The following is a 27,185-nucleotide window of genomic DNA, read 5'->3' as shown; positions in this document are numbered from 1 at the left end:
TTCCCTTGTCGTTCTAGAGCTTTGCACACAAATTAAGAAAATAGATCAATGTTCTATTATATCTCTTCTTTAATATATTTTTAAATTTTTTTATTGATCAAAGTATTAAAATAGTTGGGATAAAATTGATATTTTTTAGTTTTTAATATTTGGTGGAGATTTTAGTTTTTACAAAAATATTAACGTTGATTTAGGCCCAAATTACTTGTTATATACCTTAGCTAGGGTTTCCAGCAAACCACCCCACCCAGAAAAGAGAGCTCTCTTAGAGGAGGCACGGCATATCCGCAGAAGAACGGTAGTATGGCAGGAGTAGGTCGCCGTGGGAAGATTGTGGGAAGGAGAAAGCCCGTGGGGTCTTTTGCTTCCATCTTACGCCGAATAAAGCGATTCGGTTTGAATCAGGCCTGGATGGATTCTTGCGATCAGGACTGGCTTCAGTCTGTGCTGAACATGGTAATTGGCTTCTTTCTTCTCATATACATATATATAGTCTACCTTTGCAAATCGAAATTGAGAATCTACTATGGGTCTGACAACTATACATATAGCTTTGCATCGTAGGTGTCTTTGTTCTCTCTTTGTACTGATAATCATATAAAATAGTCTTGACTCTTTATGATATACTGACAACAACAAAATTGTATTCTTTTTTTTGTCATGATAAAATATATATATAGCCATAAATTTTCTTCTCTGAATTACATTTTTGAGTAGCTAAATTAGTTCTCTTGATTTACAGTGATTTGATAACCAATACTTTGAGCCAACACCAATGCTATTCAAATTTGTATCCGAGTGGCAAGAGAGCTCTATATGCGCCTATGCGGTGTGTTTGAGAAATAAATTTATTACACACAAAATCAGAGAACCCATTTCAAAGTTTCAAATTTAAACCCTCACGATGGGAAAAAGGTCAACAAAATAACAAATCAATTTCTTTCTATCGAGAGCAAACAAGTAAAAAACAAAGAATGGAAAGACTCTTAAAATGGGGAAAAGAAGTTTAAAATCGATTAATAATCAAATTAAACGATTAGCGGTGTTAAATTAAAATGACAAGTCAAAAGAAGTTTTACTCTTTGCAAGAAACTCCTTTGCTTTGTAGTTGTTAAACTGCACGCTTATGTGATGATGAGTGGTCTTTATGTAACACCCAATTTTCATGGCATGTCACAGGTTAACTTATACCACAAGTAAACCATATTTAACCGAAAATAACCGAAAAATCCATTAATTCAACTTAAACGTCTTTCAAACCATCCTTTAAACATTAAACCGAAACTAACAACCAGTTCGATAAATCCACAACAAAAAGTAAAAGAATAATCTCCAGCTCCTAACACCAACACCAACTTGTAAAATATAAACTCTAACTATCTCATTTGTAAACCCAAACCGACATATAATTTCGTTCTAATTGTAAAATCTAAATTCTAACCATCTCATTTGTAAACCCAAACCGACATATAATTTTGTTATAATTGTAAAATATAAACCCTAACCATCTCATTTGTAAATCCAAACCGACATATAATTTTGTTCTAATTGTAAAATCTAAATCATCTCATTTGTAAACCCAAACCGACATATAAATTTGTTCTAATTGTAAAAACTAAACCCTAACCATCTCATTTGTAAACCCAAACTCACATATAATTTCGTTCTAATTATAAAATCTAAACCCTAACCATTTTATTTTTAAACCCAAACTGAAATATAATTTCATTTTAATTGTAAAATCTAAACTACCCAAACCGATATATAAAATCTAAACCCAATATTTAACTTTACTTAAATAAAAGTATACAGAATTTATTTCCTTAATTTGTTTTTGTTTTTAATTTAATTTTGATTTATTTTTAAAATGAAATATTAAATAAAGCATTCTGATTGGTTGAGAGGACCTCTAGGGGAAGATTGTGGGAAGGAGAAAGCCCGTGGGGTCTTTTGCTTCCATCTTACGCCGAATGAAGCGATTCGGTTTGAATCAGGCCTGGATGGATTCTTGCGATCAGGACTGGCTTCAGTCTGTGCTGACCATGGTAATTGGCTTCTTTCTTCTCATATACATATATATAGTCTACCTTTGCAAATCGAAATTGAGAATCTATTTAGTTTCTGTCATTTCTGTCATCGATAGGGTTTTTACTTATTGATTGATTTGTTTATTAACTAGAACATCTTTATATAATTTCTAACAGCCAGAGCCGAAGTTGACTCTTATTTGTTATCCTAGAAAGAAAAAGACTACCACTGCCATGATGAGTCCGTCGACATCAACGTATACATTCATTTTCTTTTTACATCTCTCTAATGTGTTTGCATAGATGATAGCTTTTATTGTCGATGGTAATGGTTGTTGCTGCTCTTATATATGCAGGTTGGCCTCTCAGCAGTCGCTGGAAGTTTGTTCTACCCGTATGGATCAACTTGACTTGAAGGAGGGATCTGATCAGTATCAGACCACTCGTGACTCTGATATATTTGATTTTCAGCAGGTTATATAGTTTTCCTTTCTTTTCATATATATATATATAACCCTTTGCAATTGGAAAAAGATCTGTCGTCATCTTTAGTCTCTTACATTATCATGTGACAGGAGAAGTTGTCGTCTGATATTGCTACCACCTCAACCTCCATGCCTCAGTCCCCATCACCATAAGATAAAGGGTGTCCATTTATTTCTCTCTAGCTAATGTGTGTATATATATATTAATTAGTTTGGATTTAGCTATTTGGATGGATGGATGGTGATGGTCGATTGTTTCTTGCTCATATAGGTTGGATTGTTTCCGCTCTCTCTCTCTCTCTCTCTTTCTCTTTTTATCCCCTGGACAGCGTTTTCCAATTGTTTTGTAACACTATGCTTTTTTATATATGACAAAAACCTTTTTTTATTCAAGTTATATGTTTGATTTTGAGAAATCTTTGTCATGATGATTTGTCCAATGTGTTTAGCTGGTCAAAGAATTGGTCATCTCCATATATAATAACTTTTGCAAGTTGCTACGTTGAGACTAATCAACAACACAAGGAGTTGAGTTCTTAGCAGAGAATCCTCCAATAAGAAGAGTTAGATATATAGCTCAAAGCTAGTGTAATAAGAGTTGCAGAAAAGACAATATAATTCAGACTCTGTTCTTTGCACAAGTAACTCTCGCTAAGTAGAGTTACGTACTAAGGCTACAATACAAAACAAAGTGATGAATCTTAGGATATGAAGACTACATATAGAGACAAGGGAAGAAGCATCAAGGGTTGAATCTAAAGGATGGCGCTCGTTTGATCTTGGGCGCGAGATTGTATCCTATTTCAGATCGCGGATCTTTGAGTACATCAACACCTGTGACTGGTCAGGTCTCCTCCACCACCTCTGCTCTCATCTGTGATGCCACCCTCGAGAATTCCTGCAGCTTAATCTTCTCAAACAGATACTGCTTCTCTGTCTCGGCCTCGCGCAGCCTCTGTTTCAGATACTTGTCATTCAAAATTAAGTTATTATCTTTGTAAGAGAGTCTTCTCTTTTATACTATTAAGTTATAAAAGACTCTTTTGATCACGTTATAACGATTTGATTGTGTGTTTTACCTTTTCAGCTTTAGAAGACAAAGAACTGAAGTGTCTGCACTAATGTCTTAGGTTTAACCCCTCTGTTTCTAATTATATTAAACATGCAGGAATTAAAGATTATGATCTCCCAAAGTCCACACGGCCTTTAAGAGACTAATAAATTTGTCATCTATTTGTGGTCTAATTCTAAACAAAGCTCATCGTCTTCTTCAAAACCAAAGATATTGCCCTATAAAACAATTCATCTAACGAAGGTAAGCACGTTAACACTATAAATAAAAGCACAAACACGTAACGAATATACATGCAATACAAACGCAAATGTTTTCATATCTGTTTGAGCCAAATGTAAATGAAAAAGAAAAAAAAAAAAAAAAAAAAAAGCAGAAAGAAAAATGTCAGAAGTGGGATTTGAACCCACGCCCTCTTACGAAGACCAGAACTTGAGTCTGGCGCCTTAGACCACTCGGCCATCCTGACCACATGTAATTGTTTACCACTATAGACTATAGATTAATACATAATTGTTTACCACTAAAAATACAAATCAATGAGTAAATGGAAATCTTGAATTGGCTTGTCAAGCATTTGGAATGTTATTAATTATTTCAAGTTCGCTAGAATTTTTATGATACGTTTTGGGGGTTACACGAGCAAAACATGTTATGGCTTCAATTGCTCTTTTTTCCTTTTTCTTTTCTTTGTGGATAGAAACAGAACATCACTGATTGAATAGTTTCCTACAGCCTAAACAGAACTATAACCTAAATGAAAACCAAACAAACAAAAACCCGAGTGTGTTACATTTGTTTTTGTAAGCTTAACCCAAAAAAAAACATCAATCACGCAGTTACGTCCTTCGATGTCGTTTCACTCCCTCCCCATTTCTTCATACGTTCCATCGTCTCCTCCACCTGTTCATCACAGTTTATTATGTTTTGGATTCAAATCAGATCTCCATGGACAAAAGTGTATGGTCGTGTATTTTCCGTTTCTTACCTCTTTATTCCAGTTTGTCTTATACAGAACGATCAACAGTAACAATGTTTGAAGCGCTGTCCCGGCTATCATTCCAGACCAAAGTCCCTGAAAAACATAATAGTATACCGTGTTTACGATGAACTGCCTTAACTCATTTCAGTAGATTTCTATTAAACATGCCATTCTCTTACCATCACTCCAAAGTTTGCTTTGTAACCAAGAAGATACCCGAAGGGAAGTCCAAAAATGTAGTAACAACCCAAGTTGATATAAGCCACTAAGCCTTGCCAACCTCCTCCAACAGCGACACCTAATCAGATGAACAAACCAGGACTGTTATAAATCTGATGATCAGACCTCCACTTTTATTTAGATATGGACATGAGTTACTTTGCTGCTTGTGAAGATGATTAAAAAATTACTTTGCTGCTTGTGAAGATGATTAAAAAATGGTCTCTGGCTATGATGATAGCCACCATAAAGATAAGACCAATGAGGAGAGACTCTATGACGGTGACACAGACAGAGTATTTAGCTGCTCGTGGACGGCCTAGTCCAAGCTCATTGGAAACGCGGACACTAATAGTACACAAGTAGTACGTAGACACATGAGTGTTATAAGTTGAATTGTCAGCTGAACAACAGGAACAAAAAAAAAAAAAGATTCTCAGATTGAGATGATACCTTATAGCAGCGTTTATTCCGATGAACAACATGGCCTCTAAGCCGTTGACATTCATGCTGAAATGTAAAATCCAAAGAGTGAAAACGTCAATTAAGAGTCCGATACAAAAGTATTCCAAGCTTATTAGGGGGAAACTCACCATATAGAAAGGGAGTCAACAGCGATAACAGCATTGTCAAGGCGGCCAGTAAGGACGATGATACTCATCATATACCAGATTTCAAGACAGAGCATAACAGCGGATGCAATGGAGAGTCTAACGAAAGCCCAAATATCTTTAAAAGCCAACCAAGACAAACCAGTCCAGCCTTCATTACACCAACCAATCACATAAACAATTTGGGCGATTGCTGTTCCCCAGTTTGTAACATTAAACGCCAAAGCAGCACCATTTGTTCCCCAACCAAACACGATAATAAACAGCCAGAGCATACCAACGTGTAGGGCAAGAGCCACAAACCCAATCCAAGCGATAGCCACAACTTTGCTCTGCGCTTGAAGGAACTTAGAGGTGGGGAAAGTGAAGGCTAGTGAGAAGAGTTGTGGGATGGTTAAAATGGTGAACTGTCCAGCTGGAACTGCAATCTCTTCGGCTTGACCGAGTAGTCTCAGAGCAGGCGTGGCGAAAATGTAAAGAGGAAGGAGGCAAATACATGAAACGAATAAGATAATCCAAGATCTCTGCATATAAACTCCTAACATATTGACTTGACCAGCTCCATATGCTTGGCCACAGAGTGTTTCAAGTGCACTTCCCATACCAAGCTGCGGAGAGCTCAATTTCACCGATGTGACCAACAAAGATATTAGTGACGGAGCTAACGCCGTACTGGCAGATGATGTTGAACCCAACGGGAGCAGCTATGAGCCACATCTTAGCGGACTCCGTATACAGAACTCGCTTCACATCGGTCCAGCTTCTCGCCGGAGCGTAATCCTCCTCTGGTTGGCCACTATCCGTAAGCAACGGTGTCGTCGGATCCATCTCCTCCACACGCTACTACTCACTTCTCTCTCTGTCTCTGAGTCAAGGTTAGTTGCCGACTTATTTGTTGGTTTATATAACAAACCGTTGAATCATGAATCATGCACTTTTTAATTTCTCTTAAAAAAAGAAAAAAAATTTCGTGGAAGGTAATAATATCTAAAATATCCTCGTGGATGCTAATAATTATCAATTCAAAATCCTTAAATATTATAGACGATGATTGTCCACCATGCAAATAGACCACAAGTATGTCTCAGTTTTTATAAAAATGAATGAAATCTAATATATTAATTGGTTTTGTTTATGTCATGTAGATTAATTATTTAGTAACGTAACGCACTTTTTATTCTAGAATTTTAATGAAATTTAATTGTCATTTATTGGTTATGTATGTCTATTTTGTTTGAGGTAATATTTGTTATTTTTTTTTCGTTTTGTCGGAGGTGTAGAGTGGAGGGTAGGTGAAGCTAACCGGTGGTTCATGGGGCACCACGTTGACATGTCTAACAGATCATAAAGATGATTCAAAGCATCCAACTGAACTTAAAAGAGAGAAACTTTTAGGGCATCTCCATTGGGGTTTTAATTTTGAGCTTTTTATGTACTATTTGAATTTTTAATGAATAAATTATTTACTGTTTTAAAAATAAGAACCTTTGATCTTCTAATTAAAATTATCCCCTCTAATGGTGGGATATAATTTTGAGTTTCTTATTTTTTAAAAGATAGCTTTTTGAAATTAAAAAGTTTTATGACACAAGAAATAAAAATGTGTGAATTACAGTAAGAACAAAAGTCTCTTCATTGTATATGAAATAAGCAGCACAAACAATATCATGGAGATGCAACATAGGAGAAAGATTAATGCATACCCAATAGATTAAACAATATGAATGTTGCAAGTTGAAGTGTGACCTTTGGAAGTGATACAAACGAACATGATACAGCTCCCACCCAAGGCTGTGTTGGTATCAATCTTAGTTTGACCCAAAGCTCACCCATCAATCTCAAAATGATTACACCACTCCAGTTTTGAGAGTACATATACATTTTGCTCATAGTCAGACCATATACGCGTGCACTCGCTGAGCAGCTTGGTGTTGTTGTTTTGAAAGTGTTCCACATTCATACTTTGAGTAGCTGTACTGCTTGTTTCGCCTTCATCCCCATCTATCGAGGCATCTCTGTTGGTTCTGCACTTTAAAACAAATAATTGGTTTCCAAAATGAGATGGAGACCTGCAATGACAAAACAAAGCAGAGTTATGTTACAAACAAAAATACTGAAAGTAAGTAAATTCATTCGAAGATAAGAGAGAAGACATTATACTTTGTCATCATGTTGTAATGATCAAATGTACCTTTCCCCGGAACCACCTCGCTCCATAAGCAAGCTGCAAATTGAAATCATCAGAATACTTAAAAACATTATTCAGAAGACATATCATAAGATAAAGTTTCAATCAAAGATCTGAAGTATGCTCTGCACCTTAAAACAAATCATTGGCGAGAATTCCACAAGTAGGAATGCAGAGGCGGTGACCAGATTGAATTGAGAGAGAGAGAGAGACATACCAAACCCTATAAGAAGAAGAATAACAAAGAAGTTAGTAAATCTGGAAATCCTAGTGAAAAGAAGAAAGAGAGAAGAACAGAGTTATCTTACCTTAAGCAGTCTGCTTAAGTCTTCTTCTTCACTCTTCAATCCATCTCTCAGAGACAAAGCAGACTCTGTGACCTGCAAAACTTATACAAAACTAGATTAAAACCGTACAGTTAATTATCAAGGCTGATCCAAACAACAACTTAAAAGAGAAACGAAGAAAAACTCACTTGCAGCTCCTTTATAACAAGGAAAGTGAATATAGTCCATCAGGCTGCTAAAGAACAGAGGGATCATTGGTAATTATTTGTCAATAACAAACCTTTTCGTATATACGGGTATCAAACATTCTTATGTAGCCACCAAAGGCAATTGCAAAAACTAACCCTTGATCATCATAAGCTGCAGCAGGCCTTCCTTGGACTCGTAAGAGACCCTATGTTTAAACCAAAAGATCGGAGTTATAAATATATGGTGGTGACTGACATAAGACATCCATAAGCACCTAGGCTAAGAAAGAAAGGTAAAGTACCTGGCATTTCTCGACCCTTTGATCCTAAAGCAAAACAGTTCGATCAAGAGAACCGGAGATGAAGCACTCCCCACCAGAGCACAAGCTAAGCGAAACCGCTCCATGATTTCCAAATCCATTTAACAGAAGGTATATACCTCGCCACTTTGTTACGTCTACGTTTAGACGTCCCAGCTGCGAGACGACAAGGTAAAAAAATCTCGTAGTTGCTGCTTCCTTGATACAGAGTAGAGTATGAAGAACAATACACATAGGCAAGAGTTGATTCCAACAGATATAACAAGTGCTGACAAAAGCATCTTCAAGAACACCAATCTAAAATATAAGACAATTTATATATAACATACAATTATCTAGTTTATTGACTAACAAGATGCATCCAGATATAAGTTACAAAAACGATCCAACACACACACACAAAACATTATCATCGGATCACATGACAAGTAGAGATTCTTGACCAGAACCGAGTTAGAACCTCCCAGAACCTTAAATTCGACGGTGGAGGTGGTGAGATTGTAATCGGATTCCCTAGGGAAACCACTAACGTATTCTTTCAATACCACTTGCTTATGATGATAGTGTTGGCCTCTCCGTCTCTCATCTTGTAGCTATCGACTTCAATCTCGTCCGATTCAATCTCCGATTGAGAGATTCGCGACAGAGCGAGAGAGAGAGGAAGAGAAAGAACATCAAAGACCCCAAAAAAAAAATTGCTCTGAATAAAACTCTTTATCCAACCACGCGCTGACACGTCACAGGCTCTTATCCGAAATCGAGTATACTAATTAAGAGGAGCTCTTCGTTTTTTTCTCTTTTCTAGAATTATTTTTTCCCTACTTTTCCCTTAAAACTCTCCTTTAAAACCATTGTTGGGGATAACCTTATGGACATGATGGCGTCGTGCCTCTCTTAAATGCTTTCCCTTCTCCATCAAAAGATACGGAAGTGTATGGTAGAGACAAAATCACATGAGAATTGTTATTACTTTGTCATTGTGAGATCCCATTTATATAAGGGAAAATGACACCCACGCCCACTTTCTCCTAAAATATTATCACAAAAACCCACTTTCCACTCATGGTATACTTTCCTAAGTTTTTTTTGCTTATGTGTCCACTTTCTTTTTACATTTTTGCCTTTACTAACAACTTACCTCTCTTTCTCTCCTTCTTTTCTCTCTTTTTCTCTTCTTTTTTGTTGTTAACACTTTAACAAAGTAAAATATATTTATTTGTTATCATAAAACAAATTTTCTATTTATTTATATAAAATATGTTATGATTATATATTTTCTACATTTTAAGATACATATTGCTATATTTTTTATGAATTTTTAGATTATACAGTATCCATCAGTCGTTGAACATTTGTTCAATTATAAGTGGATAATCAATTGCAGTATTGTTAATAGATAGTTACTTGTGTTTATTCATACAAAATATACATACATAAATTTGGTTAGATCTTTATCCATAGCATATTATCCATAACACAACATAGACCAAATAAGTACAAAACCCTTTAATTCTAAATTTTAAATCCTAGATTTAGGGTTTAGGGTTTAGGGTTTAGGATTTAGGGTTTAGAGTTTAGGGTTTAGGGTTGTGGGTTTAGGGTTTAGGGTTTAGGGTTTAGGGTTTAAGGTTTAGTAATGAAAATTTACTAACTTTAGTTGGTGATAAACATACTAAATTTTAAGTTTAGTAACTTTAGTTGTTGACAAACAAAAAAAAGTTAACCTTATACCCTAAATATTAAATCCTAACACCACATAGACACTAAATCCATATAAACCATGAATTAAAAATATAGACACATCATCCACATACCTAAACCTAAACTTTTAACCTTAACCCCTAAATCCTACACCTTAAACCTTAGACAATACAACTTGAACTCAAAACATAGACATTGAATCTATATACCATCTAAAGTCTAAACCCTAAACTATGGTGATGTTTGAACATGCAACAAACTTGTCAATAAATTTCATCTGGATTGCTTGTCCACGTGGTCAGAGTTTGGTGGATAGGCTTAGAGATTAATAATGACCATGTTTGTTGTGTAGTATGCTTCTAGTGACACTTCTAAGTTCTAATATCTCTAATTCTAGCTTAAAAATAGTACAAAAACATTTGGCTAAAAGACATCTAAGTGGCTAAACTATAGTGATGTTTGAACATGCAACAAACTTGTCAATAAATTTCATCTGGATTGCTTGTCCACGTGGTCAGAATTTGGTGGATAGGCTTTGAGATTAATAATGACCATGTTTATTGTGTAGTATGCTTCTAGTGACACTTCTAAGTTCTAATATACCTACTTCTAGCTGAAAAATAGTACAAAAACATTTAGCTAAAAGAAATCTATGTGGCTAATTTATCTTGGACAAATTTCTGCTCATGTAAAGAATGAGCAAGATATTATAAGATAAGTATCAATAACTACTAATCCACATGATTGATATTAAATGTTCTAAATAAATCAATGTTGTTAATTTTTATTTTGTTTATTAACCACTTATGAGTGTATATGTTTCTGGACCAACACAAAATATGAAGCAAGGAGCTCATGGTGTCTATGGATTTAATTGTGTGGATGTTGTATGATGATTCTTTGGTCTGTCTACATTGGTATCCACAAAAAAATATCCACATGATCACATCCATAGCCACCATTCAACTGTTATTCTTCAGCTTAACGTCTAGATATGCTTTGTAAATCCATGGAGACCTATCCACAGTTTCTCTATCCACTAAACTTTGTTTTTTTTTTTAAAGTGAATAGTTTTGGTTTTAGGTTCAAGGGTTTATGTTCTAAGATTTAAAATTTAGAATTAAAGGGTTTTGTACTTATTTGGTCTATGTTGTGTTATAGATAATATGCTATAGATAAAGATCTAACCAAATTTATGTATGTATATTTTGTATGAATAAACACAAGTAACTATCTATTAACAATACTGCAATTGATTATCCACTTATAATTGAACAAATGTTCAACGACTGATGGATACTGTATAATCTAAAAATTCATAAAAAAATATAGCAATATGTATCTTAAAATGTAGAAAATATATAATCATAACATATTTTATATAAATAAATAGAAAATTTGTTTTATGATAACAAATAAATATATTTTACTTTGTTAAAGTATTAACAACAAAAAAGAAGAGAAAAAGAGAGAAAAGAAGAAGAGAAAGAGAGGTAAGTTGTTAGTAAAGGCAAAAATGTAAAAGGAAAGTGGACACATAAACAAAAAACTTGGGAAAGTATACCATGAATGAAAAGTGGGTTTTTGTGACAGAACTCATACCCAAAGTGGGTTTTCATGACATTTTCCCTTTATATAACTCACATGCATGTTTTCACTGTACCAGATTACATGTGCAATAGAATAGGTGTATACAACTTGTATAATGTATTTTTTATAAAATAACATAATCTTTATAACATAATCATTAGTGGATACAATAGTATTTTGGTCAAACTACTTACTTTTGCCACTTGGTTATAAACTGATATTATATGTTGTTGGCTAATTTAACTCTCATTTTTGACAATCTAACCCTTAAACTATAACTAATATATTTGATTTATTTATAAAGGAGTAGAAATGAGGTACACAAACACAACTACCGAACACTACTGGAGAATTAAAAAAAATGATTCCGGAAAAGATAAGATGCAAACTTTCTCGTATCAACAGCAAAAGATAAGGGACTGCAGTCAAGAAAGACTATATACATATGAATGATCCTAGTGATGATACCGATTGACGATTGTATCTACTAATAAAGTGGTCAAGAAAGAAACACACCCAATTTAGATGAAAGCCAATAAATTAATAAAAAGAATAAATATATACGTAAGTTAGGAAAAATGCTTAATCCAACTAAGTTTGGATAAAAATGGAATTTAGGTACCAAAAGGGCAAGTTGTCGTTTCCAAAAATAGGTGATTGACTTCCGTTTACTGAATTAACAAAGGCTTCTAGAAGGCAAAATAAAAGAAGTGAGTTAGGTTACGTAAGTAAAAATGAATATTGTATATAGGTAGAAGAGTCGGAGAGGAGATCTGTATGAATGCGTTTAGACGGAAACTAGCTAAATTAAATGGTCCACTACTGTCCAGCTGCTTTATTTGTTTTGTTTTGTTTTCCGTCGTTTTATATTTATTTCCTCTGCTTCAGAATTTAAAACATTTGTCATCAACCCAAACAGATGATGATGACATTTTCCGTTGACTTTTTCTTTTTATTTGTGCGTCAAAGAATTGAAGAGAAAGATCTTCGGCATGTCATGAACTGATCCCAGTCAGTTTACCAGAAACGGCCGTGCCATATTGACTTTTGTGTCATAGGATACACTTGTGATGATACCATTGTTATGATCATGAATATTTTTAGGTAACCAAATAAATTTCGAACCCAAGCAATATCATAGACTCATAGTTTTCATGCCGCTGGCTAGAACATATAGATTGGTCTCATCAGTTTTTTTTTATTTTTTTGGGTCTCACATCAAATCAATGATATCGAAAGTCGCTAGATGTCACCTTCAAATATTAAACCAATACTATGTGGTGGAATGAGAAAATATCGACGAGGTATTATTCTAGCCAGTTGTGTTGTTACGCCCACAACCGAATCACTATCACATTTCTCTCACACCCCCAACCCAAGTCACTATTGCACACAAAAGACATTCTTAGCCACTCCTCCATCACTCGACAGTTCAAAACGTAAAACAACAACAGAAGAAATAATTTTAGCTTATTGGGCTTTTATAGTTACTTCTTCAAGATCTTCTTGAAAGTATAAATGCCCAAAATGTTACATACATGGGCCGAGATGTTCAAAATGGCTAAGATCAGTTTATTCGAACTTGGCAAGTTCATAGGAGAAGAAGCTCCACACTACTGAGGGATATATAGAGTCCCTGACTCCTGAACTAGCCCTTGTCACTATTGAGGAGGAAAGAAACTTGAATATAAGAATGTTCACTATTGGCCGTCCTTGCATGACCCGAGTTTCGGGTTTTGATCTAGGAGGAAAAGAAGGTCCATTCTCGAATTTTAATTAATGTGGATAACTTATGGTTTCTTTTAAGGTACTAGGTTTTGAACCACGCGTTATTTGATATATTTTGATGAAAATTATATATAATTGATGATGGTAATAAAATATTATATTTTATAAAAAAATTTAAATTAGTATTAGGAAAAAAAAATTCAGATACACATTTTTTTAAAATATAAAAATCAGTTGTGTTATAAAATCAAATCTGATAAAAAAATCATCAATTTAACTCGACGTCGAGGCGAGGCGAATTAAACTGATGACCTCACATATCCTAAACAATTTTTTTGACCACCAGAAAAACGGAACAATTTTATCATCATGAATTTAACTTGTTTTCATATTTAATTGATCGGTATGACCTATGTTTTCGTGTTTTTTTATTTCATGTTGTCTTATTCTTCATATTCTTTCTTGTCATTTTCATTGTCAAATTTTGTGGTAATTGTCATCGTTACTTTTACCGTCTGGTTTTTCGTTATACTCTTTTTATTCTTCTTCCTCATCAACTTCTTCACATTCTTCCACTGAAAAACATTCTTTTTAGACTACCACACAAGTTGTTAACCCATCAAACTCCAAGAACAAAATCATTTCTTTTCTCATAAAAATAAAAAATAAGATAAAAATAAAAAATTAATGAAAGAATATCAACTCATCTATAAAATCATACACAAAAATATGTTTTACAGCTCATAAGAAATAAAAAAACGTAGATAAATAAGATAATTTATGTATTACATCAATATTTATAATATTTTAAAATTTTAAAAGGTTTCGAAATATAAAATTTGAACCTGTTAAAAAGTTTCAATATTTATAATATTTTAAACTTTTAAAATTTAAAACTTATAATATTTTAAAACTTTTTAAAAGCTAAGAACTTTTAAAAGTTTCAATATTTATAATATTTAAAATTTAAAATTTTTTAAATATTATAATTTTTTTTTGAAACTGTTTAAAGTTTTAATTTGATCAAATAAAAAACCAGATCAAACCAAATAAAACTTTTAAACTTGGACGCCTGATAAATCAAGCTTTCCTGCTCATTCGTTGTTGGAAACATATTAATCTTATTTATACTGGTTCTGAACTATTGTCTAAAAAATTTCTAGCCGATGTGGGATATTGTGCTTAGTTTTTTTATTTTCATAAATTTAAAATTTTCCTTTTTCTAAAAAATTCTGTAAATTTAAAAAATGTTAATGAATGACATGTCAAATCATGATAGGTTATTTAAAATAATTTTTAATATAGAAAATTCTGGAAATTGTATAAAATGTTAATAAGTGATATATCAAATTTTTATTAGTTGTTTAAAATCCTATGTGGATGGGCTTAGGAGTTTAGCTCTTAATTTTTATTAGTAAAGATTCTCGGATAAGAATGTATGGTACTTAAACTTTAGAGTTTCATCGTTTTTAGGGACCGGTTAATTATTATTGAACTATAAAATATACAAGATGGAATCAAAAGTTAACATAGCGTCTTAAGTTTGTAATTAGAATAATGGGTTTTATAATAGAATGCTTGAGTTGGGAGCTTTAGTAAATATATGGTGTCTTTCCTGGTGATGTGATTAAGAATTTATACCCCACTTAGAAGCAAAAATTGGAATTGCTCAATTAGTGAAAAGGAATCTTCTTGACTCTGTAATAAAGATTGGGTGGGGGTTATTGCCGTGGAAGAAACGTTAATAATACAAAGCCCATTAAGATACAAAAAAAATATCATCCAGTGAGTATTTTGACTCTAGTGGATCACATCTCTGTCTTCTCTTCTCCAAGACAATTTCCCTTTTACCCTACTGTTTCTTGATAATTTGATGGTATCAAATCATAGTAGTTATCTTTGTTTACATAAATTTGAAACATGCACATTAAAAGATTTTACAGATCATATGAGAAAAAAAAAACTTATTTAAACGATCCAAAACCCTACTTTATTAATAATAAATATCAAGCATTTCAAATCTTATCTCATGGTTGTCTATTTTAGCACCCAAAAAAACAACAATCTCCTCACAAATAAAAATATCTGGCCATGTCATATATATATATATATATATATATTAGATTATATATATATATATATATTAGATATATATATTATTATTTTATAGTTGTCTAACCAGTTTATATAGCCCGCACAGCTGTGATCTACCAGTACGGAAGAATTGGGGAAAGGTTGAAAGGAATTAACCCAGGTTCAATCCATCCTGAAAACAAAAATCATAGTTGTGTGGGAAGTCTGTCAGTTGGGCCTTGGCCCAATTGGTTTACCTGGTAGTCAGAAATGAAAGCAGTTTCACTATCCCCTAATATTAGTCGGAAAGCATTCAAGAGACAAACATTATGATGGCCTTTCGAAGAGAAGTCCACTTTAAAACACTTCAGTGCGTTTCTATCGAGGCTGACTGGATCAGCCGATCAGCCGATAGGATTTATCAAAAAAAAAAGTCGCGTTATATTGTAATGGTTTGGAGGAGGGTATATATATATATATTGGCATACGTACGTAAAGCATAAAGGGCCAAAAAGGTGGGATAAAAAGAAGAGTTAGAAGAAGAGGAAACAAATATGATGAATTTAACCCTAGAAAAGAAAAGGTTGTTGATCGCCCAAAAAGAAAAATGGAAAAAAAAAAAAAAAAAAAAAAGAAAGGGCCCAAATTGAGATGGCAAAAACCCGTAATTAATAATTACAATGGAGGGTATTGTCGGTTTATTGAAGATGATAAATACGTGGTGATAGGGCACGAGGGCTCTGCGCTGTTCATCCATCCCATTGAGAGAAGAAAAAATAAATTATTATTAATAATATTATAATCGTGTGCTCTGTGTGAAGAAGAAGAAGAAGAAAAGAAGAAAAGAAGAAGGGAGACCTAGCTTCGCCGCCTCTTTCTATATTATATCTCTTAGAGGAGAGATTCTTCACTGCTTTGTATTTTAATCTCCGGATTCTCACCAGTTTCTTTTGATTCGCGCGATCTTTCTTCCTGTGGAGTTTTGATTCGAGACTTGAGGGCACTTTGTTTGGTAATTTTATCATATAAATCGAGGAAAGAAGAAGTTGTGAAGGCGGGGTCGTTTTGAGCGATTAAGATTTGTGTCTGTTGGAAGGAGTTTTTTGATCTGATCTGATCTGATATCTCATCGATGGCGGTTTTGGTGTTTTGATTATTAACAGTTTTTGGTCGACAGGTATATGAAAACCCTAGCTCCTTGCTCTTTCTTCTATTATGGTTTTTTTGATTCATGTGTTCCACACGATGAGGAGAGATCTTTGTTATATGTCGGCTACGGCGAGATCTTGCTTCCTTTTTTTTTACTGATTACTCAAGAGGATCGACGGATCGCTAAAAGCTCAATCGATCATTAGTCGGGAAACTCTTGTATTGGTTCTGAGCTAGTGGACTCTCAAATCTGAGATCTTTTTTCTACCTTATAGATTTAGGAGTGTCCTAAAAGACCTGATTTTTTCCGATCCAACGAAAGATGTCTTGGCTGATGGAGATTCGTGGATCGTCCCTTTGTTTTTTTCTCTGCTGTCTTAGTTGAAGATTTCCATGGCTTGTGTTGTTTTTATGGCTTGCTTACGGAAATTGTTACTTTCAGGTGACGATTACACCGCACTAAAAGATTTATGAACCGACGTGGATGGGACTGCACTAAAACTATGACAAGCATTGGCAGTGTTGAGGTTAAGGCTACCATTGATACTGGTCTTCCTTGGAAAGTGGTGGCCAAAGGTAGTAGGAGTTCCACTAGGCGTACTAAGAAACAAGTTGCACGAGCTGCAGCCCCAGATATTGAGACAGAAAACAAAAGTTCCGCTGGTGCAGCACCAGAAGGGGATTCAGAATCGGAAAAGGTTATCCTCAGTTTCTTCTCCCATTTTGTACTCTTTATCTTCCCTGATTCTTAAGGAATGTTTTTGGTTTCTTTTTTTTCTTTTTCTTCTAATGCTTGATTCTTTCGATGATGGCAGCTTGGCGTTTCTGTTCTAGGCCAGCATTTCGCAGAAAGAGTAGAGCATGTTCCAATTAAGAAACGGAGGTTTATGGTTCCCCCTCCATCACCTTTGAAAAAGTCCTCTGCTCGTGGCGAAGGCTCGCAGCATCGTGCAGAGATCAACCATGCTCTGCCTGTTTCTAGGTTGAACCCTAATCTAATGGGACGGAAAACAGAAGAAATCTCCGATGATAAGCCCGATTGCAGCAGTCATGACTTCTCTGGTATTAAGATACTTGCAGAAGTTGCTTGCAGTAGTGGTATGAGTAGTGATATTGCATCCCTAGTAGACGGTCAGCCTGTTGAACCTGTTCAGCAGCAAGATGGTTTGACCTTATCTGCTCATGTGGAAGGTAATGATTCATCATCTGGCACTGTTGATGTCTCTGGGAAAGATACTACGATTGAATCCAGTGACAAAGTTGGGGAAGGCAAGAGCGAAATCTTAGTGCCTCAAAAAGTTCTGATTGATACTTTGGGTAATGCTTCGACTGCTGATCTGAGTGAAGAGCATCATAGTATTGTAGCATCTAGTGGTATGATAGAAGCTCAGAACATCAGCATTGCTATTTCAAATGAATCCTCAACAGAAAGGCCAAAAGAAACTATGGAAGCAGATGATAGCGGAAATTTAGCACCTCAGAGTGAAACTGCCACTGTGTCAGAGAATTTATCTGATGATGAGCGCACTGGAAAGGGTAAGAGCACTGAATGCCTTACAGATGATAGATTACACTGGGATTTAAACCTTCCAACAGATGCGTGGGGTCAACCTTGTGATGTAGTTGATAAAGTAACCCGAAGATATTCTGATGGAGAAGTCACTGAATCTGTTACAGAGAATGGACATGTTGATGGTGGTAAGGACTACGCGGCAGGCCTGATTGCATCAGATGTGCACATGAATTCTCCATCACCGTCTGGGGCAAAGGCTGAAGCCTCTACTCGAAATGGGAAGGAATGCCAATCTGGTTATGATTCCCAGTTTGAGGATGGAGAGTTGAGGGAACCTTACCCTTGGGAAGAAAACGAGGGTGATAGTGGAGATGTTGAACAAGTGGATTATGGCTCTGAGCCAGAGAATGAGCGGTTCTACTCTTTGGCTGAAAGTAATGAGAATAAGCTAGAGGACGTTGAGAAGGGAATCTTGCCAGAGACAAAGTGTGTAGCTGTCAAGTGTGATTCTGGCAATGTGCGTGAAGGAAGTAGTGATGTAGAGAAGCATGTAGTTGTTTGCATGAATGATTCTCATTCCAAAGGATCTTCTCCGTCAAGGAGCTTCGGGTCAAAACAATACAAAGAGTTACCCTCACATGAAAGTATCCAAAGGAGAAGGCAAGTTACTTCTGCTGAACCTATTTATCTCATTTCCTTCTTTAATGATAACTGAGTATTGGTTCTTTTGCTAATTAAAGTGGTTTCCCTGTTTCAGGCCTTATAATTACGAAGAGTCAAATGAGAGGGACGTTGGTCCAAATAAATTTGGGAGAGACAGATCAGGGATGCCTATGCGAAGCAGAAGTCCTGTGAGAGGACAATATGGCGGCTGGAATACCAAGCGTCGCTTTTCCCCACCTATTTACAAAGGTGGTCCATACGGTTTTGGACGTCCGCGTCATAAAACTGCTGAGGATGACCGAGTTATGATGAATGGCTTTGATCAGCCAGGTCCAGGTCCAGGCCCACATGGCTATGTACGTAGGCAGTTCTCAAATGGAGGATACCGGGGTCGGTTCAGTAGGTTTCCAGATGGTGGCGGGACTCGGGATTTCAGAGGCGTAGATCGTCCCTTCCCTCCGGGTGATGCTAATGACTATCCAAGTCGCATGCACAACAACCGGATGAACAATAGGAGAGACAGAAGCAACTCCCCTCCTGTCTTCAGGAGAATGCATGATCCCCAATCACGGTCCAGGTCCAGAAGCCGTTCCCCAGGCTCATGGAACGGGCGGAACAGATCTCCTCCTGGGTTCAGGGGCGATGAAAACAGGATGGAGAGAGTGAGGATGCCGTTTCAGAAACGGTTTCCGGTGGATCAAGAGATGGGATTCATGTCGCCGCCAAGAAACCAGCGAAACTCAAGGTTTTTCGATGGCAGAAACAATGATGGTGGTGGGGAGAATCATCACAACAACTTGAGGGGAAGAAAATCCCCGCCAGGAAGGAGTTTTAGACCAGAGCAAAGATTTGACAATATTAGAAGGGTGAATTCGGAAAACAATCACTTCAGACCATTTATGCGCCATAATAATAACAATAGGAGGTTTGGTGATGGTGGGGGAAGTCGAGGAGGTGGGTGTAAATATGAGGGAGCGGAGGAGGAGAAGAATGGGAACAGGTATGAGATGGTGCACCGACCTCCTCATCCGCCTCGGCGTTTGGAGGCAATGGAAGATGACGGTGATAACATCCGACGGTTCAGATTAAACGCAGAACAACAACAACAACAACAACAACATTCTGTTGTTTCCATCAACAATGACAACAATGGAGCGTCATAACACAATAAGATATAACAGTTTTTGGGTTTTGGTAGATTCTCTTTTTCATCTTTTGGTGTTTGGGGCAAAACCAGAGTTTTAGGGATGCAGAAGATGCCTGGTGATTATGGTGGTTTTCTTCTTGGTTAGGGCTTAGAGTTTTCCTCAAGAGGGCTTTTAGATTTTGTTGCTGTGTTTGTTCACTGCTCTTTTCTTTTCCTTTCTTGGAAAGTAGTTTTTGTAGAAGAAGAAAAAAAATGAAATCTTTCTGCATTTTTTTTTGTTTTTTTTCGGCCAAAGCTTGGATGCTCAGGCCTTATCTTCCAAAATAAATGATCACGTGTTGTTTGAGACGGACGTATACGATGATTTTATTGGGACAATGACGCATACATAAAACTGGAGTTACATGTCCAAAACTGTACACAGATCATGAAACGAACACAATTACCAAAGTGCAGAAGGAAAGGGCTAAAAGTTGAGACAGTGGAAATACTGGTCCACTTTAACTGATCTACTGACACATTCGTCTTTTGTGATGTAATTGTAAGAATCAGGTTGTCCATTCTTTAATGTAGACGCTAAAATCAAAATAAATTTAGAACATGAAACAAATACGTAGAGTTGATACCAGAAACTGGTAGAATGCGTCAAACAAATATTTACCGAGCAGATCAATCTAAACCGATAGTTTTTCGGGTGTATGACTTCAGCAATTGTATACTTCTCTTCTCTAGAATTGTAGTAAAAGGACAGATTCACAATTTAGTTTCTGTCCGAGTATTATATACACCATGTGGACTGAATATATTCATAGAGTGTAAACGTACACAAATATCCATTTCAAACAAGAGCATGGTTGTAGTCATGGTAATGGAATGTCTTGTAAATGAAGTGTGATAGCCACTTCGAAGTCGCAAAACTTAAAATAGCCGCCACAAGCACCGCAATTCTTGCCACATTTGACAATGCGGTTTGCTTCATCACAGCCATAATTCCGATCATCGCAACAGATGCGATTTGTAAGATCACCTCTAGCGCATTGAGATATATGTGAGCTTTCTTGCAGCTGCTGCAGTTCTGAACATGCGACCAATACCTGAAAAAATCATGTAGGGAGAAGAAACACACAACTTTTATTGTTAGGATGTTTAGAACTAGTTAGTCATCAAAACTCACAAGGGAGATAAAGTAACCTGTCGAAGAGCTGTTCTCTAGGAGGCGTAGGAGGAAGAAGAGATGGATCATACTTTCCTCTCCAGTCGACGTGAGCATTGCTATACTTGTTAAACCATCTCCTGAATGTAACCACATTGGCGTCTGATTTCGTTGGGATAAAGCAAACTTTTTGCCAGTTTTTAGGGCCCCTCTCCAGTATCTTCCGCTCCTGCACACATACGTTACAACATACAAATCAGCACAGTTCATTGATCACTCTCTACTCAAAACAGTGTGTGTCTAAGATGGACTTGGAATTACCTCAACATGAAGGAGGTGCAAATCTGAGTCTAGAATTGTGTTTTGACCAATGTGGAACATCCATCTAGGTACAATCTTATCAATAAATACACCAAAATTCCTCGGGAACGTCCATATCAGCCTACTGCGACCTGGGCTGACCGGAATACATATAAAGATCAAAGACAACCTGCGCTTTGAGGATGCCGCCTGGATACAGAACCATACGGTTTGGTAAATAAAACACGTGATTCTAAACAAGAAAAGCCAGACAAAATGTTCATTTGCCGTAAAATCTATATGACCTTATCAGATGCAGCTGGTGCAGGATACTCATTTTCCTGCTCCGGTAGAGGGTCTGAGGAAGAGCGATAGACACATGGTGCAATAAAATTAGAATAACCCCATTCTTGTTTTGAAAAGAACCCTTTGCTGTCTTGTTTCTTAACGTTAATTTCGAGTGGTCTTCCCCCTTCTCTGTCAATCTTCTCTGCAAAATAGTCTGAAAAGTTGGTACATGGATCTAAAACATATCAGATATAGACTGTTTGAAAATGCAACTTATGATTTGCCTTTTGGGGTTGGAAGCCGCATCAGTCCATAATGTGCATAGGGAACATGAGCCGGATCCATGAGGTTTTCCACCAACACATCGTACCTGAAAGATTACACAAAGTTTCTTGTTGAAATGATGTGAAAACCCAATTATAGTAGCGAGACAGAGAATGAAGAATGCAAACACGTATTTACCCATAAGGAATATCACGATTACCCATCAACTTAGTGAATGATGGGTCTTCTAACTCTGGGATGTAAGGAGGCTTGTTGGTTTCAGCAATGTTTTTAAACTTTGGATCACTGTTAGGCCAAAACCAAATGATGTCATGCTGCACAATACTTGGATAAACAGCTACACAAGCTTGCTTGAAAGTGTGAACCTGATTTTTGCATTACCAAAACAATCTCATCATTGATCTAAACCAAAAAAGACTTAAACTTTATATGTTCCATTATAAACCCATCTCATTAGCTAAACCAGTCGTACCAAAATCAAGGAAAATGAGATAAGAGCTAATGTGTATACCGGAGGTCCATCAAGAGGAGCTTGAGGAATGAGTTTACAGTCACCGGATCCATTAAAACACCAACCATGGTAAACACACTGCAACCTCCCAGATTGATCAATCCTTCCATCAGACAAAGGAGCAAGACGATGAGGACAAGCATCATCCATCACTTTCCATAGCTTCTCGTTCCTGTCCCACCAAACCACCAAATCAATCCCCATAACTTTCTTCCCATGTGGAACCTTCTTGTCAAGATCGCAAATTGGCATCACCGGGTACCAATTAGCGTACCAGTCGAACTTATCCGACCCGGATTCGAATCCGGTGTCAGATTCCGGCGGCGAATTCGTTGGTGTAGCGGTTGATGATGACGTTGGTGATGATACTGAGGTTGTAAACCGACTTGGTTTGCCGCGGATGATTAGGGAATTAGGAAGAATGGGTAGTTTTGGATTGGAGAAGGAACATCTGAATCGATGTTTGGTTCTGAGGATTCGAGAGGATGGAACAGCGCATGGAGCAAGAGCAGCTTCCATGGCGTGTGTGGTGACAACGCGAGAGATGAAAAATGGAAAAAAGTCTTCTTCTTATAAATACATTTTTGTAGTTGATAAAATTAATATATAAATCCAATCCAACGGTTCAGATTTTTTTTCTCTTCTGGCGTCATCCAACGGTTCATATTAATAGCGGGAAAAGAGTACAAAGTAAAAACTGAAGATCATGAATCTTGATGATTTAATACCATCACATCACATGCTTAATAATATTAAAATATGTATGTTGATGTATCATTGTTGGAAATACTCTTTTCATATTTTCCAAATATAAGATCATGATGTGATTATTTTTTCTTAGTGATAAAATTAAATTTACTTTTTTTTTTTTTTTTTAAATTTTAGCTATTACAAAAACACATGAATTTCAAATTTGACACATTAATTTTTGTGTCGTTTTGTGAACTAGCCATATTTTGGATAAAAACAAAAAAATATATATATATATATCATACAGTATATGTAACCTTTTTGAATTAAAAATCATTTTTATTATAAGATAAGTATTCTTTATTTTTCTTCCGAATACAATTGGTCTATATGACCATAAGATCATATGATCACCCATTAATCAAAATAGTAAATGATTATTTGAATATTTGTATTACAATTTAGTGAAATGTTAAGCTAAAATCACTTTTTTTGTTTCCTAAAATTGGAAAATTTATACTATAAACTAAACCCATTAGGCATTTATATTATCATCCATGTAAATATAGTATATTATCATTTATACTATAAAGTATAAGTTTTTTAGTTTGTATAATCCAAAAAACGTATACTCTTTTTCATCATTATATTTTTCAATCTCTAAATATGTCTCCGAAGTTACAGCTTTAGCCAAATAAATTGTATATTTTTGATATGTTATAATTTGATATTTGAAAAACAAACAAAACTTACTAGAAAATGGATATATAAGTTTAAGTTAAAACAAGTTATTATGTTGTTCATGATAATAATAATAGGTCATGTTAAATATATAGGCCAGTTGAACAAATTATCATATGTGTTTTAAATATTATTTTTGTAAATTTTCAAAAATAAATTCGATATTGAAAATGGTGACCTATAAAAGAATTAAGTTCAAAATGTAACAAAAGTGAACTAGAAAAGGATCAGCATAGTTTATATATATTTTTATACAAAACCAATACAAGAACACTTACATCATATGATAGATCCATATTATATATATATATATATTGATTTATACTTTAAAACATGATGATATCGTTAATTTGTACAAAGTATGATCATTTCCCCTAATTTCTGTATTTTTTAATGTGGCCATCATTAGGTTTCTTTATAACACATTCGAGGGCTTATGACATTTCCCATATTGTTGGAAATTTGGAATGCAGCATATCCTATGTTTTTAATTATTTGGTTACCCAACCTTTTTGATGTATGTCAAATTTTAAATTCTAAAGATTTCTATGAATGGTTGCATCATCTCATATGTACCAAAATGTTAAAGCTTTTTTGTTTATCCTATTTATAAGGCTATCAATAAACTTTATATGAATCAATTTGATATTTATGTTAAACTTTAAGGACATGGTGATATCGTTTAATTTGATCCAAAGTATGATAATTTCTCTATTTTTTTTTTTAATGTGGACATCATTTGTTTTCTATAGAACACATTTGAGGGCTTATGACATTTCCCATATTGTTGGAAATTTGGAAAGTAACATATCCTATGCTTTTAATTATTTGGTTATCAAAGTTTTTTGATGTATGTCAAATTTGAACTTCCAAAAATTTCTTATGAGTGGTTGCATCATCTCACATGTACATTTGATATAGATGTTAAAAGGTCTGTGAACATCTTAATTCAAAACCAGATTATGAGGGATAGAGTAGTAATGTAGTATGATTGTCTGGTAAATCTAAACCGGTTCAACTGAATTGAAAGAGAAAGTGTCGGTTGAGTATGCAAAAACGACGTCGCTTACCTGAACCATAGAAAAAAGCGAGGGCATAAGAGTCATTTCACGGGAACCCCACCACCACCGCCGCATCAGTTTCTTCAATTTCCCCACGTCTGAAACTGAAAAATTAAAAAAAAATCTTGAGAAGAAGATAAACCAAACTCGAATCGAACTTGTCACGCTTTAGATCGAGCAAAATCTTTTAAAAAAACGAAGTCGTTATGTGTATCGTCATTTCGTAGAGATCTTCAAGTATTTGGATTTGGTACGAGTTCTCTTTTGGTAGTTTCTTCTTCACCAAAAGCTATTGCAAGAATCAGCGACCTCGATTTGGTAGTAGTTAGGGTTCTTTTTTTTTTTCTTGTTAAGAGAGAGAGGATCAATGGCGGAGGTTGTTCTGCACATATACGATGTGACCAACAGTGGATCGGAGAAGACTAACAACACCATTGTTCAGATCAATAGGTTCTTTAAGGATGGGATCGGTCTAGGCGGTATATTCCACAGCGCTATTCAGGTACTACCACTCTACTGCTTCTGATCTTCTTCTTTAGTCTCTCAATTTTACATCCGCACATGTATCGGTGATGTCTCTGCTTGGTTTTACGTTATACGAGTGGATTTGTGGTTTCTAATTATGTGTTATGTGTAAATGATGAAGAATTTGACGGCGTGATACTTTTAATTTGATCTCTGTGGCTCTAGTTTGATGGTTTTGTGGTTCTTATAGGTATCTATAAGATCTTGAACTTAAAGCTTTCTTTTCTTTTTCACACAGGGTCTCCTATCCTAGTAATTTTGGAAACTTTTTTTTTTCTTGGAGAATGGGTGCGATAAACTCGTGAATGGCTCTCTAGAGACTTGATCTAGGCAAAGCTAATTGCAAAGACCACTTTCACAATTGAGTCATGACAAACTTAGAAACTACCCCTCTGACTGTGAAGAAAGCCACAGAAAATTGTATAATCCAGTGATGTATCAACGATTTAATTTAGGTTTACCATTAGTGGTTCTGTGTCTTAGGCCTTTATGAGAGCATATAACGTTTTATTTTGACTTTCTTTTCATGGTTTTGTTATTTTCTTGTGCCTTTTTTAGATTGACTGTTGATATGCAGGGAAGAGTAATTAGCTGACATCTCCTTATGAATTTGGGCAGGTATATGGTAATGATGAATGGTCGTACGGGTATTGTGAACAAGGAACTGGTGTATTCAGCTGTCCTAGTGGCAAGAATCCAATGTACACGTATCGTGAGAAAATTGTTCTTGGAAAGACAGATTGCACACCCTTCATGGTGAATCAAATGTTGCGTGAACTCAGCAGGGAATGGCCAGGACACACTTATGATTTGCTGTCAAAAAATTGCAATCACTTCTGCGATTTACTCTGTGACAAGCTTGGTGTGCCAAAGATCCCAGGTAAAGCCATTTTCTTTTTGGTAATCAGGGTGTGTGTGTTTATGTTGGCCGTCATGACTTATGTGACTGGCTTGGGTTCTGTCTCTTAACAGGTTGGGTGAATCGTTTTGCCAATGCTGGTGACACAGCCTTGGAAGTGGCAGGAAACACAGCTATGCGGGTGGGTTTCTCTCTCTTTTTGGTTTGCCCATGCTGCTTCTTTCTTACACCTTGAATGCTTATGGATGTTAAATCCTTGTGAACTGGGATACTTTTTGCAGGTAAAGCAAGCCAAAACTGAACTTGTGTCAGCTAGTAAAGTGGCTTATCGCTTCCTTTCAAATGTTACCTCGAACATAACCAATGGTTCAAATGGCTCCAATGGATCTCCACAACGATCGGGAACTCTCAACAATTCAGACAACGGGAACTTTAGACTGCAAGGTAGTTGGTTGAAAGGGCTACTTAATACTGCCAAACCCTCCACCAGTACAGAGATAGGGAACAAAGAGGAAGATCCAAACCACATAATCACGAATCAGAAAAAACAAACCAGGGACTCTGATGTTCTACTATTTCAGTAGCAACTGTACTGATCCACCACCACAGTACCAAAATGCATTCGGTTAACTGTATATCCTCCACCTATCCAAATGTGAATCACTATATCCATTACTTTGTACCGCCACTGGAAACCATTTCTCTCTCTTTTCAGCATAACGTGTGATTTTATTAGGAAGGTAAATTTCAACATGTTGTTACCAGCAAGTACCAAGAAAGTTTGAGCATATATGCATAAGAGTATAGTGACGTTGTTTGTTAAGAAATT

At 35.7% G+C, this 27,185-nt stretch overlaps 4 protein-coding genes, 1 long non-coding RNA gene, 1 other non-coding gene and 1 pseudogene across 16 annotated transcripts; 3 read left to right on the top strand and 4 right to left on the bottom strand.

Annotated features, from left to right (window-relative positions):
* The first annotated feature begins 1,891 nt into the window (after positions 1–1,891).
* Positions 1,892–2,905, top strand: LOC104722400 (uncharacterized). Of its 2 annotated transcripts, XM_087475278.1 has the most exons (5): positions 1,905–2,045; positions 2,205–2,284; positions 2,384–2,501; positions 2,603–2,673; positions 2,784–2,905. In XM_087475278.1, the coding sequence occupies exons 1-4, from the start codon at positions 1,971–1,973 to the stop codon at positions 2,663–2,665; spliced, it is 336 nt and encodes a 111-aa protein (XP_087331404.1). In that variant the 5' UTR covers positions 1,905–1,970; the 3' UTR covers positions 2,666–2,673; positions 2,784–2,905. The 2 variants fall into 2 exon arrangements, with proteins under 2 accessions (XP_010438847.1, XP_087331404.1); XM_010440545.3 differs by having other exon boundaries at positions 1,892–2,045; positions 2,603–2,905.
* Positions 2,906–3,969: 1,064 nt separating this feature from the next.
* TRNAL-CAA (transfer RNA leucine (anticodon CAA)) lies at positions 3,970–4,053 on the bottom strand. The gene has a single exon. It is a non-coding gene; the product is annotated as a tRNA-Leu (tRNA).
* A 186-nt stretch (positions 4,054–4,239) lies between these two features.
* LOC104727753 (protein DETOXIFICATION 35-like) lies at positions 4,240–6,326 on the bottom strand (annotated as a pseudogene). Its single transcript, XR_015571247.1, has 5 exons — positions 5,379–6,326; positions 5,239–5,295; positions 4,746–5,133; positions 4,573–4,659; positions 4,240–4,487 (listed from the first exon to the last, which is right to left on the bottom strand). The product of XR_015571247.1 is annotated as a protein DETOXIFICATION 35-like (transcript).
* A 631-nt stretch (positions 6,327–6,957) lies between these two features.
* On the bottom strand, positions 6,958–9,347 carry LOC104722399 (uncharacterized). Of its 7 annotated transcripts, none has more exons than XR_757195.3 (7): positions 8,362–9,347; positions 8,216–8,265; positions 8,060–8,106; positions 7,893–7,964; positions 7,716–7,807; positions 7,557–7,620; positions 6,958–7,465 (listed from the first exon to the last, which is right to left on the bottom strand). It is a non-coding gene; the product is annotated as an uncharacterized LOC104722399 (long non-coding RNA). The 7 variants fall into 7 exon arrangements; XR_015571250.1 differs by having other exon boundaries at positions 7,588–7,620; XR_015571251.1 differs by having other exon boundaries at positions 6,958–7,420; positions 7,588–7,620; positions 8,060–8,103; positions 8,362–9,341.
* A 6,674-nt stretch (positions 9,348–16,021) lies between these two features.
* On the top strand, positions 16,022–20,299 carry LOC104722398 (uncharacterized). Its single transcript, XM_010440544.3, has 4 exons — positions 16,022–16,648; positions 17,063–17,318; positions 17,436–18,793; positions 18,891–20,299. Exons 2-4 carry the CDS (start codon positions 17,091–17,093, stop codon positions 19,957–19,959), a joined length of 2,655 nt encoding a protein of 884 aa, XP_010438846.2. The 5' UTR covers positions 16,022–16,648; positions 17,063–17,090; the 3' UTR covers positions 19,960–20,299.
* Positions 20,300–20,646: 347 nt separating this feature from the next.
* Positions 20,647–23,060, bottom strand: LOC104722397 (protochlorophyllide-dependent translocon component 52, chloroplastic). Its single transcript, XM_010440543.2, has 7 exons — positions 22,481–23,060; positions 22,147–22,334; positions 21,969–22,054; positions 21,702–21,886; positions 21,418–21,606; positions 21,135–21,325; positions 20,647–21,037 (listed from the first exon to the last, which is right to left on the bottom strand). Exons 1-7 carry the CDS (start codon positions 22,997–22,999, stop codon positions 20,782–20,784), a joined length of 1,614 nt encoding a protein of 537 aa, XP_010438845.2. The 5' UTR covers positions 23,000–23,060; the 3' UTR covers positions 20,647–20,781.
* A 1,948-nt stretch (positions 23,061–25,008) lies between these two features.
* LOC104722396 (uncharacterized) lies at positions 25,009–27,183 on the top strand. 3 transcript variants are annotated; one of them, XM_010440542.3, is made up of 4 exons: positions 25,009–25,474; positions 26,116–26,377; positions 26,470–26,537; positions 26,638–27,183. In XM_010440542.3, exons 1-4 carry the CDS (start codon positions 25,340–25,342, stop codon positions 26,938–26,940), a joined length of 768 nt encoding a protein of 255 aa, XP_010438844.1. In that variant the 5' UTR covers positions 25,009–25,339; the 3' UTR covers positions 26,941–27,183. The 3 variants fall into 3 exon arrangements, with proteins under 3 accessions (XP_010438844.1, XP_087331399.1, XP_087331400.1); XM_087475273.1 differs by having other exon boundaries at positions 25,081–25,474; positions 25,736–26,377; XM_087475274.1 differs by having other exon boundaries at positions 25,090–25,222.
* Positions 27,184–27,185: the final 2 nt, after the last annotated feature.

This window comes from Camelina sativa, chromosome 11 (assembly GCF_030686135.1).
Source record: "Camelina sativa cultivar CO46 ecotype springtype chromosome 11, ASM3068613v1".
Classification (NCBI taxonomy): domain Eukaryota; kingdom Viridiplantae; phylum Streptophyta; class Magnoliopsida; order Brassicales; family Brassicaceae; genus Camelina; species Camelina sativa.
Note: the sequence above shows the minus strand (reverse complement) of the source record. Positions and strands in the feature narration are given on the sequence as shown.